Here is a 19,020-nt window from a genome sequence, read left to right as displayed (position 1 = left end):
ACGATCAGATTCAAGCTTTCAGCATGCAGCGAAGACACTGACACACTTGTACAGTAAGAAGGAGAGCTTATTGAAAACTGAAGAGTTCTCATGACGTCGGCGTGAAATACCTTTGTGATGCTTCCCATACTTTAGCAAACGCAGCTGCCTTTAAAAAGGAATCTTCACCTTGAATCGTTGATTGTAAATACTAACATTCGACTCCTCTTGGATTTAACCCCTACTGCATCTTTTAAATGCCACTCTGAAAGGTTTGTGGAAGCGTAGGCCACAAAACTAACTTTGTGTGATATAATTGATTCCGTTTGACAGATGGTTGTCGTCAAGAGAGAGGACAGTAGTAGACTTGTTTTGAAAGGTTATTAGGTCGAGGCAATGAGCTTTCTGTTTGATGTTGAATGCCTGTCACCAGAAAGACCGATAAAAAGATTCTGCACATACCGGCTGGCTTTGCCAGTGTATAAATGTCAAACTCTGACGCTTGAAGCAGACACACAGCGACACACATTAGCTTCACCTCCAGATCATGAAGGCTTTTCAATGAATAATATATTTTACAACCATTAAAATTATATATTTTAATTTATTTGACAACCGTTTTGGCGACTTATCACAAACATGTAGACTTTTTTGGCTAAGTGACACTAGTTCTGTACTTCAGTGAACGGTGTGTGTTCCTGATTTGGAGACTGACTACAAGAATAATCAACGTGGCACCCATGGTAAGCTCTTCAGACATAAACCCATTTATTCAAAAGCGCTATTCCTCATACCAGTTTGTACTTCTATAGATTTGTGTAACAAAGCAGCCCTTCCGTGTCACTGCACGTGTGAGATGTCCTCTTGTTGTAGGTGTCCTTCTCCATGTTAACACTGGCCGTTGCCGCGCTCTGTCTGCCTCACTCTGTCTCTCTCGGACTATTCCAGAACATCTCAGGTATGTTTCCCACTAGACCAGTCCTTGGATAGTTTAGTTAACAGGTTTCTCATCTCTTGAGAAATGTTTAAGTAGATAACGGAATACATGGTGTCCAGGTGTTTTTCTGGGGCCCAAGATTGTGGAGGAAGCTTTAAGAAGAGCTGTTGAATTAACTGATGCTGCCTATGCTCATACCAGTGAAAGGTTAGTCTGTGGAACAATTATAACCTCGTGCATTTTGAAGTATTGAGAATATGTAAATGGAAACTATCAAAAGTACTGTCAACAATACTTCAGTAAAAGATGCAATTTATTTTCTATACTGTGATTCGCATTTTCTCCTTCAGTAATTTTTTGTTAAAATTCATAGATGTTAACTTTATTTATTTTTGTTTTTTTAATCACTCTGCACCACTGTTGCAGAGTGAAGATGACTCTGTCAGAAGGGGCTTTGAGGTCCACTGATCTACTTGCCCAGTTCAAACAGACCGGGCCCATGACCAGGACCCAGATAAGAGCAGCAGAGCTCCTGGACATCACAGTGGAGCTGATCAGGGAGATGGTCTACACCAACGCCATGACCCAGCCCAATCTCACGGGTACTGGAACACATCTGCAGGAAGTTTGATCCATGAGAGGAATCATTTCCCCCCTCACACGACGGGTCTGTGAGTGTTCGCCTGGCCTCAACAGGTTGCCTCTGTGAACGTGTTTGTGTGCTGTGTGCAGAGCTGCTGAGTCAGGCTGATGTGGAGCCCCTGCTGCTGGCCACTGGCTGCTCCTCTGAGCTGACGAGGCCGCGGTGTGACACGGGCTGTCTGAGCGAGCGCTACCGCTCCTTCACTGGGGAGTGCAACAACAGGTCACAACACGGCTCCTCGCACGCGCGCACCGCTGCTGCTCGTTGCTGCCTCATTTCAGCGGTTGATTTAACATTTTAAATGAGAAGATAAGAGAATGTTTATTTATTGCCGTACGGACAGAGTTGAGTTTGCTTCAGTGTGCTCACTGCAGACGCTAACTAGTTTGTTTGTCATCCCCTCAGACAACACCCGAAGTGGGGGGCTGCCAACACTCCTTACTCTCGCTGGCTGCCACCGGAGTACGAGGATGTCAGAGGGGTTCCCAGAGGTTGGGACCCTCAGCACACGTACCACCACTTCACCCTCCCCCCGGTAAGAGCGCCCCCCCCCCCGCCCCCCTCCGCACAGTCGCTCTACACCCGCCACAACACCAAACTCACCGGTGATGTTCCCCCTCCAGGTGCGCTTGGTGTCCCAAGAGGTGCTCTACACCCACAACGACAACATCTCTCTGGACTCCACTCTGTCGCACCTGCTGGTGGAGTGGGGCCAGTGGATCGACCATGACCTGGCCCTGACCCCGCAGAGCCCCAGCACATCTGCCTTCAGGACGGGCGCAGACTGCACCCGCACCTGCAGCCGGGACACCCCCTGCTTCCCCATCCAGGTGCCCCTTGCTGTGAACTCACAAATCCTCCACCCAACCTGTCTCCAGAGAGTACAGACTGAAATGAGCTGTATCGCTGCCTGATCCCCTCGCCTTTCTTTGTCTCTCTTCCCAAGATCCCTTTATCAGATCCTCGTTCGGGGATCCAGGACTGCATGCCTTTCTTCCGCTCCGCCCCAAGCTGTGTTGGAGGACCGCTGCCCCAGCGCCACAGGGAGCAGCTGAATGCCATCACTTCCTACGTAGATGCCAGTATGGTGTATGGCAGCTCACCCTCCCTGGCCGCCGCCCTGCGTGACCTCTCCTCTCCTCTCGGCCTATTGGCCGTCAACCCCCAGCACTCAGACCAGGGCCTTTCCTACATGCCCTTCCTGCCTCGCCTGCAGCCCCACCTGGACCCATGCGGACCTCGCCACGGGCTCAACGCCACTGCTGCAGGCACACCAGACATCCCTTCACTCTGGAAGAACAGGACGTCGTGCTTCCAAGCTGGTAGGAAACATGTCATGGTAAGCTTGTGCCTCTCAAACCCATGAACGTGTGTACTGACCTCCGGTCCAGGCCTGATGGGGGGTCAGATGGCTGAGTGGAGTCGGGCCATCGTGCCAAATGACGTTGTGTCCTTGGGCAAGGCACTTCACCCTACTTGCCTCGGGGAGAATGTCCCTGTACTTACTAGTAAGTCGCTCTGGATAACAGCGTCTGCTAAATGACTAAATGTAAATTGCTTCACCTCAGGGGATTCACGGGCCAATGAGCACCTGGGGATGATCGCTTTGCACACTCTGTTCCTGAGAGAGCACAACAGGCTGGTGAGAGAGCTGCACCTGCTCAACCCTCACTGGAGCCCTGACACTCTCTACCAGGAAGCTCGGAAGATCATGGGGGCCATACACCAGGTACGCTACCTCACACACCAGGTACGCTACCTCACACACCAGGTACGCTACCTCACACACCAGGTAAACTACCTCACACACCAGGTAAACTACCTCACACACCAGGTACGCTACCTCACACACCAGGTACGCTACCTCACACACCAGGTACGCTACCTCACACACCAGGTATGCTACCTCACACACCAGGTACGCTACCTCACACACCAGGTAAACTACCTCACACACCAGGTAAACTACCTCACACACCAGGTACGCTACCTCACACACCAGGTAAACTACCTCACACACCAGGTACGCTACCTCACACACCAGGTACGCTACTTCACACACCAGGTACGCTACCTCACACACCAGGTACGCTACCTCACACACCAGGTAAACTACCTCACACACCAGGTTTGCTACCTCACACACCAGGTACGCTACCTCACACACCAGGTAAACTACCTCAGACACCAGGTAAACTACCTCACACACCAGGTACACTACCTCACACACCAGGTAAACTACCTCACACACCAGGTACCCTCTCTCACGCCTCACACCTTCTGCATGGCACATGCATGTACTGTATGTGTGTATGAGATTGAAGAGGGACAAAAACCTATGTGTATGACATAGCACTAGGACTGCTCATTTCAGTCATTGGAATAAAAAGCCGTCTGACAGGGGTGGATGTTTGCTTCCCTCATCAGAGTTTGTAGCTCACTGAGATCGTTTGATCCTAGATCCTAACATGGGAGCACTACCTGCCACGGGTGCTGGGTGTAAATGCCACCTCAGACCTCATGCCCGCGTACAAGGGCTACAATCCCGAGGTGAACCCCAGTATTGCCAACGTCTTCTCAGTTGCTGCATTCCGATTCGCCCACGTCACAGTACAGCCAATCGTAGCGAGGCTAGGTCCTGGTTACAGCCTCAGTTCCCAGCATCCTCCTCTCCCTCTGCACGACTCGCTGTTTGCTTCGTGGAGAGTCATCCATGAGGGTAAGATGGGAGTTTTAGTACACAATAACATCTTAATATTTGGTTTTGCTTCAAGGCTTTTTAATTTTTTTTATTGTTATTTTCTTTTCTTTCCATTTCTCAACTTGTGTCATGGTCCCCAGGAGGGATAGACCCAGTCCTCCGTGGACTCCTGCTGTCTCCAGCAAAGCTCCAGAGGCCAGGGCAGATGATGGTGGAGGAGCTGACTGAAAGGCTGTTCCAGGCCCAGGGAGGCATGCCTCTGGATCTGGGGTCCCTGAACCTCCAGCGGGGCCGGGATCATGGCATGCCTGGTACGTCCCAGACAAAACCAAATATATTTTTATTTATATATAATATATATAAAATATATTAGTTTTTAACACCTCCTCGCCATTACTATCAAAAACTGTGTATTTTTTGGGGGGAATGTGTGCTTTCTGTCTTTCAGGTTACAGCTCATGGCGACGTTACTGTGGCCTGGTGGTTCCTAACACCACGTCGGACCTGGCCAACATCTTGGGGAACCCCACTCTGGCCCACAAGTTCCTGCTCCTGTACGGAACGCCCCAGAACATAGACGTCTGGGTCGGGGCCATTTCAGAACCGGCGCCCCCTGGTGGCAGAGTGGGCCCACTGCTGTCCTGTCTGCTGGCCAAGCAATTTAGAGACTTGAGAGACGGAGACAGGTGTGAGATGAAGTTCCCAGAATCCACTAGTGCAGGGGGTTCCCAATCCTGGCCCTCGAGGGCCCCCTGTCCTGCATGTTTTAAATGTTTCCCTGCTCCAACACACCTGATTCAAATGAATGGGTTGTTATCAAGCTCTATGGAAGCCTGATAACGACCATTCATTTGAATCAGGTGTGTTGGAGGAGGGAAACATTTAAAACATGCCGGACAGGGGGCCCTGAGTACCAGGATTGGGAAGCCCCTGCTCTAGTGTACAGTATAACGGTTAATAATACCCTACTGATGAAAGTCCAAGACTCTGTGATTGACGACCCTGTGGGCGTCAGGTTCTGGTGGGAGAGAGAGGGCGTCTTCACCAGCGCGCAGAGGACCAGCCTCAAGGCAGTCTCCCTGTCACGCCTCATCTGTGACAACAGTCACATCACCCACGTCCCAGCAGACCCCTTCTCCCTCACCGTCAGCCCTGGAGACATGATGGCCTGCAGCCACCCCCTCATCCCTCAGCTGGACCTGAGTGCCTGGAAGGAACCTGACTCAGGTAGAGAGGGAAGTGAAGACACAGACAGACAGGGGTTTGATTCAGGGGAAGGACCTGATGAAGTAGAGGATGGAAGACGACCTTGATGGTGTTTCCTTTCACTCTTAGGCCTCAGCTGTGGTCCAGTGCCCAGGCTAGAGTCCGGTTTTTATCTTCTGTGTGACTCGATGGTTCTTTACGAGTGTCATGCAGGCTTCCGTCTCATTGGCCCGTCCTCAGTCACATGTGACTCCAGCAGCCAGCAGTGGAATCCTGCTGCTCCCACCTGCCAAGGTACTCCACCCTAACCCTTCTCCTCCACCCTAACCCTTTTTCCTCCCCATAACTCTTCTCCTCCACCCTAACCCGTCTCCTCCACCCTAACCTATCTCCTCCACCCTGACCCTTCTCCTCCACCCTAACCCATCTCCTCCACCCTAACCCTTTTCCTCCACCCTAACCTATCTCCCCCACCCTAACCCATCTCCTCCACCCTAACCTTTCTCCTCCACCCTAACCCTTCTCCTCAGATATGCTTTACACAAAACACAGTATGATTTGCCTTTGTTTTATTATCATGAAAAGATTAAACTGTAAGAATGATGTTTTATTCATGTTGACAATGCTTTTTTGTAGATATTAACGAATGTATCGAAAAACCCTCATCATGCCCCGAAACGATGGAGTGCACCAACATCCCAGGTTCATTCATTTGTACAGGTAAACACATTTCTCCTACCGCAATACTGTTGGTGTATAATACATACAAATTGAAAAACGGCATCTTGACATGAGTTTCCCAAAGTTACACAGTAACTGAGCTGTAACCCTCATGATTGGATCACGTCCTCCTCTCTCTCTCTCTCTCTCTCTCTCTCTCTGTGTGTGTGTTGTCACCCAGATCCTCCCTCCATATCCACTGTCTCCGTGGTCTCTGCGGTGCTGACCGTGGGCGGAGGGGTGGCTATGTTGGTGCTGATGATGATCTGCTACAGGAGGTAGGTCAGAACCTCACATTCTAAGAATGAACTTCACATTCTAAGAATGAACAGTCTAGTTCATGAATGGAACTGATTCTTTGGATCAACATGATCGTCAAGCAATGGATGGTAAATAAACCTTTTTTTCTTTACAGATATTTTTCAAAGAAGGAGCAAGTGGATGCTAGTTGTTGTAAAGATGAAAGATAACCTAACCTGTATGATTAACTTTTTACCATACACATTTTTATTTTATTTTGTATATTACTTTAAAGGGTTTAGGGCCACCATGAAAAGTGTGTACTCATTTAATGTCATGTATGTGTGTACTCATTAAAAAAAAATTGTACATGCAACATCCTCCTTGGCTGTGTTATTCTGATTACTACACTGCTGTTTACTAGGGCATTGTGAGTAGTACTAGTAGGCTAACTTCATAAAAATGAACAAACTTGGACCTAAGTATAGGGATCTGGAACACTTGTCAAATCCTTCAACAGCTTTGCTGACCATAATGCCATTCTCAATGAGGTATTCTTGGTATGTTGGATCTGAGTGCCATATTTCCTTCCATAAACCTGTTAAGCAACTGTGGGCGTGGCAGTCAAGTTAAGCTTTTTGTATTAGGGTATCCAAGCAGTTCCTGGTGATGACCTTAATCCTGATCACATTTACATTTACTCATTTAGCAGACGCTCTTATCCAGAGCGACTTACCGTAAGTACAGGGACATTCCCCGAGGCAAGTAGGGTGAAGTACCTTGCCTAAGGACACAACGCTGTTTTACACGGCAGGGAATCGAACCAACAACCTTCTGTTTAATAGCCTGATTCCCTAACCACTCAGCCATCTGACCCCCTGATCAGTCACCTGTCCCACAATGAAGTAGGTGTCTTTGCTCTTTCGGTTCTACTGGAAAGCGTTCGTGTTAAGATTTCTGAGCTGCTGTTCATGCTGACTCATCCGGAGGTATTTGCCTGTTTGGCTCAGTTTGTCATTTGACAAAGCCTCTCCCACTACTGTGAGAACAAATACCCTCCATAGGTTTGGCTCCGTGACTTTCCTCTCACACCCACAAACCCAACCTTTAATCAGACACAGCACTCAATAGGTTGTTGTGGCCAAATATTTATTGTCTATTTCTTCTAATGGAGTGAGATAGCAAGATAACGGAGTATATACTTGCTGCTTCTATATTGCAATAACAAATTAAATATATATTTGCCTTTATACTGAAATTACAACTTGATTGTATATGAAGGCAAGGAAACCATTATTGCACTTGGTTTCATGTTCAGTATTCTTCATGCAAAGGTAGCGCAAATCAAAGACACACTGAGGTAATATGACTTGTACCCACTGCTGTACATATGGCTATGTATTCATGCATCCCTTGTTCACGTATGGCTTATACACAAAGAGCGGGGGCGCATTTTAAAGAACTACAACTGCAAAAGAGGCGCATAGTACAAACAATTAAAGCAGTTTCATGTTCAAACTAGAATATTCAAGCTGTACTTGCATACTGTGTATTGTGTTGGGAAGGACATTACGTACTGTAATGATCTGTCATCAGGTACGTTTGACTTACTGAGCAGGCAGACATGCTGCGTCTGCTGAGAACCCGACCAAGGGCAAAACTCTATATTCTCAAAGAATATATGGTTCTGGGAAGATATCTAAACTATAGTGCAAGAATGTAAACCATAAGGCTATGCTTCATCGGCATCAGGTCTCCTGTATGGCAACACTTCAGGAGTGCAGTCTGACATATGTGTGGCCTCCTGGAATACTGAAGCATATTTGTGGCATCTGTTTGAACATTTGAATGGTACAATCCTGTATTTGTGGAGTGTATAATTGATCTATGCTGACTGAAGATACTCATACATAAAATATAACAAGATTCTTCTCAGATAAAAAAAGCGATGTCCATTTCAACACTTCTAACCTTCAACCACAATCAATTCTATTATTCCTAAGACTATTTTAGTTTCACTTCTGTCGGTTACATTAAGTGATTTCAGTATCAGTACAAGGCCATGTTAACTGACCTCCCCGTTATCTGTGAGCACTGCTACAGTTGTGAAGACATAATAGATTTCTTAACTTTCTAATGACTAACGTTTTGTTTTCTTTAGTGTGCTATGGAAGCTCAGATGCTAAAATTATATTTCTTTGATAGAGTGCTGGTTGATAGAAAACACACAATTCTATGCATAGCTGTAGCATTTTCCACTTCCCTTGTTTGTTGCACAAATACTTTCTTACCAATTTTTAAGGGCTCTAACTTTACATGAATTCAAATAAAGGTACATTTATGTAAATACGGTGACCTAAGCTAGATCTATCTATGCGAGTGTTTTTATCTTGAATCCATGTGTCTTCTTGCTCTGGTTCTGTGCTTGTGACTAAGATTGTTCTGTCTCTGTGTTCCAATTCTTATCCCTGGTCTGTAAGGAAGAACCCCAGCTTGGCCACAGTCATCTCCCTGCGCAGACGCATCACCTCCCAAAACATCGGCTCCGCTGACGAGGGGAAGAGACAACCTATTAGTCAGCAAGCATAACCATCCCCTGAGCAAAGCTTGGATAAAAGTCTAACAAACAACTTTTGCATATCTTCTCAATCTTACCATCATGTCTGACCAGTCCTTGCTGAATATAGCGGATATAGGTGAAGAAGTTACACACAGCTGTGATCTGGAAAGGTGACATGAGAGGGAACATGACAAAGAATACATTCAAAATGGTGAAGGGTTTAGTCGAGTCGTCATGGCATCTACAGACTGGAATGAGAGATAGCTGCAGTGTACCCGGGATCGGCTGGATGGAGAGATGTAGTAGTAACTTTCTTTGTCACCGAGTTTGATGCGATGACAGCAGGGCCTGGACATGCCACTTAGTGCACACTTCCTGTGTGGTAGAGAAACAGCGGTGTGACTAAACAAGGAGGAACACTAAAAGCAAGGTTGCTAAATATGATTTTTTTCAGAGAATTGGGTGTTGGCCCTGTATTAGTTACACTGATTGTGCAAAAGGACGGTCATTTCCTTAATATACGATAAGCTTTGGTTGATGCCTGCTCAATGGGATTTGCCAGGTGACTGAACAAGCCAAGCAAGCAAAGTTGTTTAGTTTGTTAGTACAAGCAGGTCAGACACAATCCTGTCCTGTTCATTGATTGGTTAATTGAAAAGGTGACTCGTTAGATTGGCTCCTTTGTCACTTACGTTTCTACCGCTGCTCTCAAACCACTGGAAAAGAATTTCAAATCATAATGTGATCAGAATGCATGAAGTCGTGTGAAATCATTTGTCCCCCGATTCAAATCACACTACATGGAGCTCCTCGTGACAGACGTCAGTTTAAAGTGGGAATTTATTTTGAGAGCATTCATCTACGCTTGAATTGGCTGCGAAGCCAAAAGACTGAGTGACTGAGAGGTGAGGTGCGATTAACTGACTTCGGCCCTCCACATTCCATGGCGGAGGCTTTGACCATTGGCAGGGCTGAAATGGCCACCGGCTCGATGGTCAAGGAATTGTTCTCCACTGCACTCTGCACCGACTGTGACAGCTGTAGGGGAGGAGTCTCATCCATAAAACATTCACATTTGTTGAGTTCCCAAAAACAACTAAAAACAGGAGGGTGAATGGTTTTTCAGGGGGCTCGATTATTTGTGGACACACACAAAAAGGTACTGACCTCAGACCGAGTGAAGGAGAGACAGGGGCCGATGTCCTCCCTGTAGACGCGACCGAGGAAGGCAGAGGAGCGGTCGAGACAGGGTCGCTCACGCCAAGCTAGGAACTCTGCAAAGAGAACCGAGTCCATCTGAGGAGACACGGCACGACACGACACTCAAACACCGGGCATCTCAACCACACTAGCTCTGCATCCTACTCCACTCACTCACTCAAACACCGGGCATCTCAACCACACTAGCTCTGCATCCTACTCTTCACATCACACAAGACAACATGAATGGTTTAACAGCTCAACTAAGGAGTCCTTAAATCCATCCAACATCTCTATCGCCATGTGTGAGCAGCTATAGAATATAACAGGCAGCCTGGTCGGGGGCGTGGTTACCTGTCGGGTGTGTACTCTTGGCCCCTCCCCCTGCCAGTAAGGCTCATATGTCACACTGGCAGAGTGGCCAGGTACCAGACATAGAATCAGAGACAGAAGCGCAGGAACAGAGGGCTGAGAGACAGACAGAAAGACAGACAGAGAGACAGGCAGATGAAGAATCGAGATTGGAAAAGCAGGGTGGTGAGAGACAACCAGCTGGTGAACAGGAAAACAAGTTACAAAAAGTTCAGGAGTCAATATTTCAAAAAAGAGGAACTTGGAACACAGCGAGGCGTTGAAAACCAAGTAGAAAGTACAAGAAAGGAAAAATTATTAATACGGGCGGCATTGCAGGAAGTAGAAGCGACAGTTTGTCAGACAAGCAAATGTCTGTGGTGAACACTTCCCGTTTGTGAGCATGTGATTGAGGAAAAGCAAGAAGGATAGAAGACTGTTGTCCATGCAATACCACATAAGTACACATGGCTCCAGCAACAAACCTCTTTGTCCTCCTTGATGGCCGGCAGCTGGGGGACAGAGGCAGAGTCCACATGACCTGGTGCGGACGGAAGGGCGCCGCTAGCGCTCTTATTGCGCGTGTGCCTGCGGCCCCCTCCTGTGCTGGGGGAGAGCAGCTGGGGGTGGAGCTGCCGGTTTGGGGAGGATGGAGTGGAGGTCAGCACCAGAGTCTTTAGAGCTGTCACTTCAGCCTGAAGAACGTCAATCTACAGGGTCAAGCACAAACGGGAAGGTAGTTACAGACCTTGGGGGGGGGGGGGGGGGGGGGGGGAATTAAGAGTGTTGAGAACGTTAGTCGTAGAGAGAACCAGAGATATACTTTGCCCTGAGCCTCCTTCAGCTGTTTCTCTGCTCCTGCTTGTTTGACATTGGCTTCACGCACCATTTTGTGAGCCTCCTGTGTTAACAGACGTAAGCAAAGGAAGATGATGTACGGTATGGAAGAAAACGCAGTGAACTGGTACAATTTTCCAAATGATCTGTCTAGCTCAATGTCACGACCACCTACCTCAAACAGGCTGGCAGTGAGCTCCTCCAACTCCTGCTCAAGCTGATTCCGGATTTGAGACAAACGTTCACACTCCTTGTCCTTCAGCTTCAGTTCCTGGGATAAAAAACGGTGAAGAGAGGGACAGGAGAGAGCTGGGTCAGTAGGTGAAAAGGTCTTCTTCCTATTCTGAGGAAAATGCATTGTCTCCTTTCTAGGTCACTCATTGTTGTGTCAAACTATTCTTACTTTATATTGGGGTATGACTCATGTGACTATGAGAGGGTGTGGGGTCAGGTTAGGGAGATAGAGATAGAGAAAGAGAGAGACAGTAAACAGTGAGAGTGAATGGTACCCTCTGTGCAGTATCCAGCTGTTCCTTCAGGATCTCTGAGCCCTTCTCTCGAATCTCTATGGAGGAACTTCTGAGGCGGGAGATGTCATCCTCCCTTCCCCGGGTTTCCTGTTCCACAGGCATGGGCTTAGCCTGCCCGCCACCTTCTGCTCTGGGCCCCGGTTCTGGCTCCAGGTCTACCAATCTTCATAAGACAAAAAATAACATCATTCCAGAATGAGCGTAAATTCCGACTTTTTGCGATGGTAACACTTACTAATAATACTTTGGTAACTTTGTTACTCAAAACCCAAGGGAATAAATAGTTTCATTGCATCTCATTGTAACGATGCTTTATTTACCTTTGGCCTACAACTTAGCCCTGTCGAAATGTTCTAGTGTGTTAATGTTGACAACAGCGGCAAACAAACCTTTTCATTGACATCACTTCAACGCAAACACACATAAAGCTGTGCGAAATCTAGCATAACAAATGTAAGGACGAACATAACTTTACATAACTTTCCCTTTGCTTTGGTAAGCTACATTTCACGGGGTGCCCCGTCCTATCCGCCCTTACCCTTCGGTCGGATTGTCAGGCAGATATAGGCTACTTCCAATGCGGTGTTGACATCCGTTTAAATATTCCTTTAAATTCCATGCATTGTTACAGTAACGAATCTTTACTGTGATATTGTTTCACTAAATAAACTTGCCTCCCTCAAGGACCAATGTTGCAAATTATCAAGCAGGAATGCTCACGAAGATTCGCTATCGTATCACAACGTATCCGATCTCGCCAACAAGACAGATAAAGTTGTTTTTAGCCTTGAATAGCTAGAGTAGTCCATGTTTGTTTGAAATGCGCTGCAATCTACGATTCCTTTTCGTTCCAATAATGAAAAGACAAATTGTGTCGTCAATATGCCACGGGTCACGTGATAGCACATCGCCACCCATGCAAAAAGGGAATGGCACCCAACAGTTCGCACAATTGCTCGCGCACTCTCTGTGCAATCCACAATCCGGATGCCAAGCTAACTGTTCCGTCGTAACATATGTGTATCGACTCTATCTGTATAGTGGACGATTTAACAAATCTACCGAAAAATACTTTAAACTTTATAGCCTAGGGGATAACCAATATGGACCGTAACGAACACATGCAAAGTTCAAATTCATCTCACCTTCCTACAGCACACCTCTCCCTCTCAGCCTCTTTGGTTGACCTATATGTAGGTCCTCGTTGCCCCACTGCACCTGGTTTACCAAAGAAAGTAGAAGAGGAGTACACTGCAATCCCAGACTGGCCGATGAGGACCTCATATCCTGGGCCAGTTGATACTGGAGGCGGGTGAGAAGAGGAAAGCTGGACACGGTGAAGTCCCTCAAAAGCATCCATTTGACAAATTCAGTTGAAGCATTTAGTTTGGTTCTTCCATCTGCTGACGTCGAAAATCTTAACAAGCCGTTTGCTTACATTCAGCCTTTTCCCATCATACCAAACTGCAAACACAAAACAATTACTCAGCTATTGAATAGTGTCAAACTAGATATTATAGCAGCCGCAATGGGCTATTCATCCAATGCAACGGTTACCCAGTGACAGAGAAAATCATCCAACCATTCGCACTTTTTTAAATCAATGCTAAACCACAAAGCTTGTGACAGGTGCACTGCCCGGTGACTAAAAACTACAAATATGCCTTTCACGTGGCCCATATGGGTGATTTATAATCCTAAACTTGTGTAGCCTAGACCCTATGTGTTGAGAAAAGGTTATTGACAAGGTTACTAGGCTACTGAGGGATTTATGGCTAATGGAATGATTAACTAAGTAATAAAACTTACCCTGGATGGTCCCAACTTCATAGCCGTATCTTCAAGATACCAGCCTGAAAAGTGACCGTAAATTAATTAGCAAAATGTTGTTGTCTAATCGAGTGGTGTGTCCGAACTTCGCCCTTCTTTCCGTTTTGCTTTGTTGGTCATTCAAAAGGTGGTTAATCACTGACACCTTCACTCCAACTTCTCAACCGTAGTTTAACATTTATTCCACCAGATGGCTATATTGAGGCCAGACCTCAAAAAGGTTTTGATTTATGTGCTCAGACAGGCATAGGGGACCACCCCTTTCGCCAAGTTATTTTGAGTCAATATGGTTTACTTTTGAAGCATATGGCTGGTTCAATGTCTAACGTTCAGTGTTTTATTGATAGGAGTGAAAGTAGAAGTATGTTACATGTGTGTGAAAGATGGACAAGATGAAAATGAAAGAACAGGGACAATGGGATGTAGGGACTGGCATAGGATGGACTTAATCTAACTGTGAAATACACTGTTACCTGTTAGAAATCGTATCGCCATCTGTTTTTTTTTTTTTTTTTTATGTGGGTATTATGTTTTGCAGATTTGTTCAGATTAGCTGGGACCCGGCATTACAATGCAGCTTTGTTGCAGAAACAGATTACCACATCAAGTGACCAGAGGTGGAGGATTCTCCTCTCCTTTCATTCCCTACTTTTCTTTTCCTTCTCCATTCTCTCCCGAGCCTTCCACCACACAACTCAGAAGGCAATGTGAGTATAACAATGAACCATCCGCTTGTTGTTTGGAATTGAATGGGCTGTCATTGATGTTTATTTACTGAGTCTGGGATATGTTGGGTCGGTGAACTGAGAGTTAAGAAATTGAGGGTTATTTATAGCACAAATGAATTTGAGTAGGAAATTGCTCTCCACCTCTCTAACCCTCTCTTATACCGTAACTCTTTCAGCGCTAGTCATACCTGCCTCTCTGCTCTTAGCTATCTATGTATCATTTAGCCAGTGGGTGGGGTGGATATAAAAAATAACGAACTGTCCTATTAATTCATGTTAGTCTTTTAGACATGTGACCAAATTAGCCCTATGGTCTTGACCTCCGGATCAGGGGGGTTTCTTCATGCGGGCTGAGGTCAGCCCATCTGGCCAGTGAGGAGCAGCGATGACAGTGACCTACTCACGCACGGTTGCTGATGCTCGTCTTGGAACCTTCTCCGCTCTGCTTCTGCGGTGGAAGGGTAGCATCTACAAGCTGCTGTACAAGGAGCTGATCATCTTTATCGTCCTGTACTCCTCCTTCAGTGTCCTTTACAGGTGGAGTGACTTCTAGGACTGATTGAATCTGCGGGGGCGAAGGGTAGCAGTTGATATGGTGGCTCAATGAGTTTTTTTTGATGTGTAAGAACTCACTGTTTCTCTCAGGTTTGTGTTGACCGATGACCAGAGGAGGCTGTTTGAGAAACTGTCTATGTACTGTGATCGCTATGCAGAGCTTATCCCAGTCTCCTTCGTACTGGGTGAGATGTCTGTTTCCTTTTCCGTGGTCACCATGTAGTCACTTTCTGCAGGATAACTTTTCTCAATATCAATAATTTCCCCCAAATTCTCAAAAACTGCATTCAATCATTGTTTGGTTAAGCAAACAATTACAGCTTCTTGCTAGTCATCTAACACTTGTGATCAGTTGAGGCCAAGAAACAATGAAGCAGTTAAGCATGACAGGCTGTAAAATGATTTCTGTGCATCAATAGGGCAAGTGAAACCTATAGCTCAACAAACACAATTAACGTCTAGTATTGTCCTTTTCCATGGATGAAGTTAATAGAGAAGATATCTGCAAATAACGGATTTGCTTTAACCTGTAAACTCACTTACAGTAGGGTCTGCGTTCCTTTAAAAGAGACTGTCTCGTTCACCAGGGTTCTATGTGACGTTGGTTGTGTCTCGCTGGTGGGGCCAGTTTGAGAGTGTGCCCTGGCCAGACCGCTTGTCAGCTTTGGTGGGTGGCCATGTCTGTGGGACCGATGAGACTGCAAGGCTAACGCGCCGCACGCTCATGCGCTACGCCAACCTCTCCGGTGTGCTGATCTATCGCTCGGTCAGCACGGCTGTCTACAAAAGGTTCCCCACCATGGAGCACCTGGTGCAAGCAGGTATGCTCCATCGCCACGCCCCCGCGGTAGCTCAAGCACACAGAAAGACACACTTGTTCAAACTCAGAACGTTTTCACGCGCAGCTGAGCCCTGACTCTTTGTGCTTGGAGTTACTTAGTGATGCAATAGCTGAGATTAACAGCTGAGCTCTCAGTGGCTGTTGTTACAGCTCTACCGGAATAAACACTTTTAATGTGTGTGTGTGTGTGTCTCCTCTCTCTCAGGCCTGATGACAGCGGAGGAACTGAGGCAACTGGAGGATTTGCCGTCTCCTCATAATAAGTTCTGGGTTCCCTGCATGTGGTTTGTCAACCTGGCTCTGAGGGCTCGGACAGAGGGCCGCATCAACAATGACGTGGCACTCTCTTCTATCTTCACCGTAATATTAACGTGTGCTGGGATTGGGGTGGGATCGAACCGATAAGAGAACGACCCTCGAGTGTCATTACAATTGGTTGCATGTCTTCTCTCCTCTCAGGAGCTGAACAGTTTGCGGACCCGTTGTATGAAGTTGTACGGTTATGATTGGATCAGTCTCCCCCTCGTCTACACTCAGGTTCTCATTCAGTCTCAGTCAGTGATATTCGTAGCGTAGGTAGTTAAACCAAGACAGTACAAGTACATTTTCTTACCCAAGAAGAATTCGATGTTGAGTGCCGAGTAGTGAGTCGTCTCTTTCCGTTAGGTGGTGACTGTGGCCGTCTATAGTTTCTTCTTGGCTTGTCTGATTGGGCGTCAGTTCCTGGACCCAAGTCAAGGTTACCCTGGTCACGACCTGGACTTCTACTTCCCTATATTCACCCTCCTGCAGTTCTTCTTCTATGTTGGCTGGCTTAAGGTGAGATAAGGTGGGACTATGTATGCCATGGACAGTACGTGGTACATTGTGAATGTAACTAAATAGTATACATGATATGTCTAAAATAGTACAAGATATAATTAACAACGCAAGTTTTGTGCTTGATACCCGGGCATTTTCAGGTGGCGGAACAACTTATTAATCCATTTGGCGAAGATGATGATGACTTTGAAACTAACTGGCTAGTTGATCGCAACTTACAGGTTTGAACCTCGATATTCTTAATTATATATGACGATACGCATAACTGGTCCACGTATTGATTTCAGATCTACTGGTTAGACCAGTGGTCTTCAACCCTGGTCCTCAGGGACCCCCTTGTCCTGCTTGTTTTAGATGTTTCTCTGCTCCAACACACCTGATTCAAATGAATGGGTCATTAACAGGCTTCTGCATAACTAGATAACAACACATTAATTTGAATCAGGTGTGTTGGAGCAGGGAAACATCTAAAACGTGCAGGACAGGGGGTCCCTGAGGACCAGGGACCAAGACCACTGGGTTAGACTATTCCACCAGGACTGAGACGTGCTCTTGCTCCTACTGCCCGCTCTTCCAGGTGTCTCTGCTGTCTGTGGATGAGATGTATGACAGCGTCCCCCACATAGAGAGGGATAAGTACTGGAACGAGTCCGAGCCCCAACCGCCTTACACTGCAGCCAGCGCTGAACACCGCAAGCCCTCCTTCATGGGCTCTGCGCTGGACATCAGGTGAGAGGGCCTCATTCAACCATGCGGTGAACTGTTGCTCTTCCAAATTGCACTCGTTTCAGGCTCTGCTAACACAATGTCATCTTCCAAACAGTGTGCCTAAAGAAGATATGGAGTTTCAGCCCAACCTAGAGCAAATCAAGGAACATGAGGAGGCCAACTACTCCACCCCACTGCTGGGAGGTCTGGGGCGGCTTCTGGGTGTCCAGTCCCCAAACTTCCCTCGCGCCTCCACTTCCTCCAGAGTCTCTCTTCTACGTCGCCGCCCTGGAGCACCACTGAGCCGTTTCCCCCTTTACCTGCACCAGGAGGTCCCCTCCACCCTCAGCCAGGCCCGCCAGCCCCCAGGCCAGGAGAGGGATCCAGACTACGCCTTCTCCTCCATGCCTCTGTATGAGCGTCCTGGTTTCTACAGCTGCCCACAAACACCCATACACTGCGTGCCCCCCGCGGTGCCCCGGCCCCGCCCGGCGCGCCGCCCCCAGGGCGACTGGAACCGCAGCTGCAGCTCTCTGGCTCCGCCCGCCGTGGGCTCCCAGCTTCTGCCTCCAGACACACCCGGTCACCATCTCCCACCATCCTCTGCCTTCCCCTGGCTGAGTGAGGACGGGGAGGTCCCCAGCGTCCCTGCCTTCTCCTTCCCTGACCCTGCTCCGCAGCTCTGCCCCATCTCAAAACTCCGACCGGACCAGGGGCTGCTGTCTCGACGACCCTTGCCTCCGTGCCTCAAGCTTGACACTCCACCATCGACTGAAGGTTCGACGGGGCCCCAAGCAGGCCCCCTTAGTGCACGGAGTGGTGGGGAAAGAGTTTTCTCATTCACCCCTCCCTCACGCACTCCAGCACCAAATCCCACCAACAGCAACAACAGCATCAACACCATAAACACCAACAGTACTACGGCAAACCTCTGCAATGGTTCGAACCAAAACTTTTGTAACCCTGCCATTGTTACCAACAGCACTCGAGCAAGTAACAGTGGCACCAATGGAAGTCTGGGCAATAATACGAATACTATCTCTACATCTGGATCACCTCAGCAAGCAGATAATCAGCAACATTTGCCTAATGATTCAGGAATTTCATTCACTGAGGCAGACATGCTCAAAGCACTGGTGAAGGATAGTGGTATGAACAAGGTTTCCGGAGGCAAGGACCAGGTCTGAAATAGTCAAGTTACTCTTCTTGGCAGATTCATACTAGCAATGTTTGCATCATCACTGATTAGACAGGAACACCTGTGTCCTGTGATCACTACAGCGAACTGTTTTATAAAGTTTGGTTGATGAAAACACTTCCACTAGAAATAGTTAAGTGTGTACAATATGTTGTTAAGTCCAACATGACCGAAAGCTATATATTTTTAAAGACCTTTTTACGATATAACGACTTTGCAGGAATAATCAGTAAGTGGAGTCCGTAGGAAAAGCAACATGGTGAAAAGAAAATTACAAACATTTCATTATTATCTGTAATGAGTTTCACTTATACCTATAATGTTTCTGTGTAAAGCTCATTGGTCAAATTAGGGGTACTTTGTTCTTAAATAAATATTCTTCAAAAGCAATCCTTAACAGAATATTTTATATTTGCATTACTTTTGACTTATGT

General features: G+C 47.0%; 3 protein-coding genes across 10 annotated transcripts; 2 read left to right on the top strand and 1 right to left on the bottom strand.

Moving 5' to 3' along the window:
* Positions 1 to 835: 835 nt before the first annotated feature.
* On the top strand, positions 836 to 6,758 carry epx (eosinophil peroxidase). The gene is made up of 16 exons (XM_084671891.1): positions 836 to 848; positions 1,036 to 1,123; positions 1,343 to 1,518; positions 1,649 to 1,781; positions 1,965 to 2,094; positions 2,183 to 2,389; positions 2,506 to 2,881; positions 3,128 to 3,288; positions 4,020 to 4,278; positions 4,401 to 4,571; positions 4,709 to 4,946; positions 5,276 to 5,487; positions 5,596 to 5,760; positions 6,103 to 6,186; positions 6,368 to 6,464; positions 6,602 to 6,758. The coding sequence occupies exons 1-16, from the start codon at positions 836 to 838 to the stop codon at positions 6,654 to 6,656; spliced, it is 2,565 nt and encodes an 854-aa protein (XP_084528017.1). The 3' UTR covers positions 6,657 to 6,758.
* On the bottom strand, positions 6,468 to 17,038 carry rab3il1 (RAB3A interacting protein (rabin3)-like 1). Of its 8 annotated transcripts, none has more exons than XM_084673299.1 (15): positions 16,472 to 17,037; positions 14,863 to 15,027; positions 13,714 to 13,757; positions 13,050 to 13,368; positions 11,884 to 12,067; positions 11,550 to 11,645; positions 11,361 to 11,438; positions 11,023 to 11,247; positions 10,541 to 10,654; positions 10,154 to 10,282; positions 9,912 to 10,024; positions 9,679 to 9,702; positions 9,262 to 9,361; positions 9,082 to 9,148; positions 6,468 to 8,974 (listed from the first exon to the last, which is right to left on the bottom strand). In XM_084673299.1, exons 4-15 carry the CDS (start codon positions 13,262 to 13,264, stop codon positions 8,889 to 8,891), a joined length of 1,431 nt encoding a protein of 476 aa, XP_084529425.1. In that variant the 5' UTR covers positions 13,265 to 13,368; positions 13,714 to 13,757; positions 14,863 to 15,027; positions 16,472 to 17,037; the 3' UTR covers positions 6,468 to 8,888. The 8 variants fall into 8 exon arrangements, with proteins under 8 accessions (XP_084529425.1, XP_084529424.1, XP_084529426.1 ...); XM_084673298.1 differs by having other exon boundaries at positions 14,867 to 15,027; XM_084673300.1 differs by having other exon boundaries at positions 14,871 to 15,027.
* Positions 14,689 to 18,935, top strand: best1 (bestrophin 1). Its single transcript, XM_084673338.1, has 9 exons — positions 14,689 to 14,999; positions 15,108 to 15,202; positions 15,605 to 15,838; positions 16,064 to 16,218; positions 16,318 to 16,395; positions 16,525 to 16,677; positions 16,821 to 16,901; positions 17,258 to 17,409; positions 17,504 to 18,935. Exons 1-9 carry the CDS (start codon positions 14,848 to 14,850, stop codon positions 18,573 to 18,575), a joined length of 2,172 nt encoding a protein of 723 aa, XP_084529464.1. The 5' UTR covers positions 14,689 to 14,847; the 3' UTR covers positions 18,576 to 18,935.
* Positions 18,936 to 19,020: the final 85 nt, after the last annotated feature.

The sequence above is a fragment of the Hypomesus nipponensis genome, chromosome 14 (assembly GCF_054491055.1).
Source record: "Hypomesus nipponensis isolate SF chromosome 14, ASM5449105v1, whole genome shotgun sequence".
NCBI lineage: Eukaryota > Metazoa > Chordata > Actinopteri > Osmeriformes > Osmeridae > Hypomesus > Hypomesus nipponensis.
This window is presented reverse-complemented; position numbering and strand designations above follow the sequence as displayed.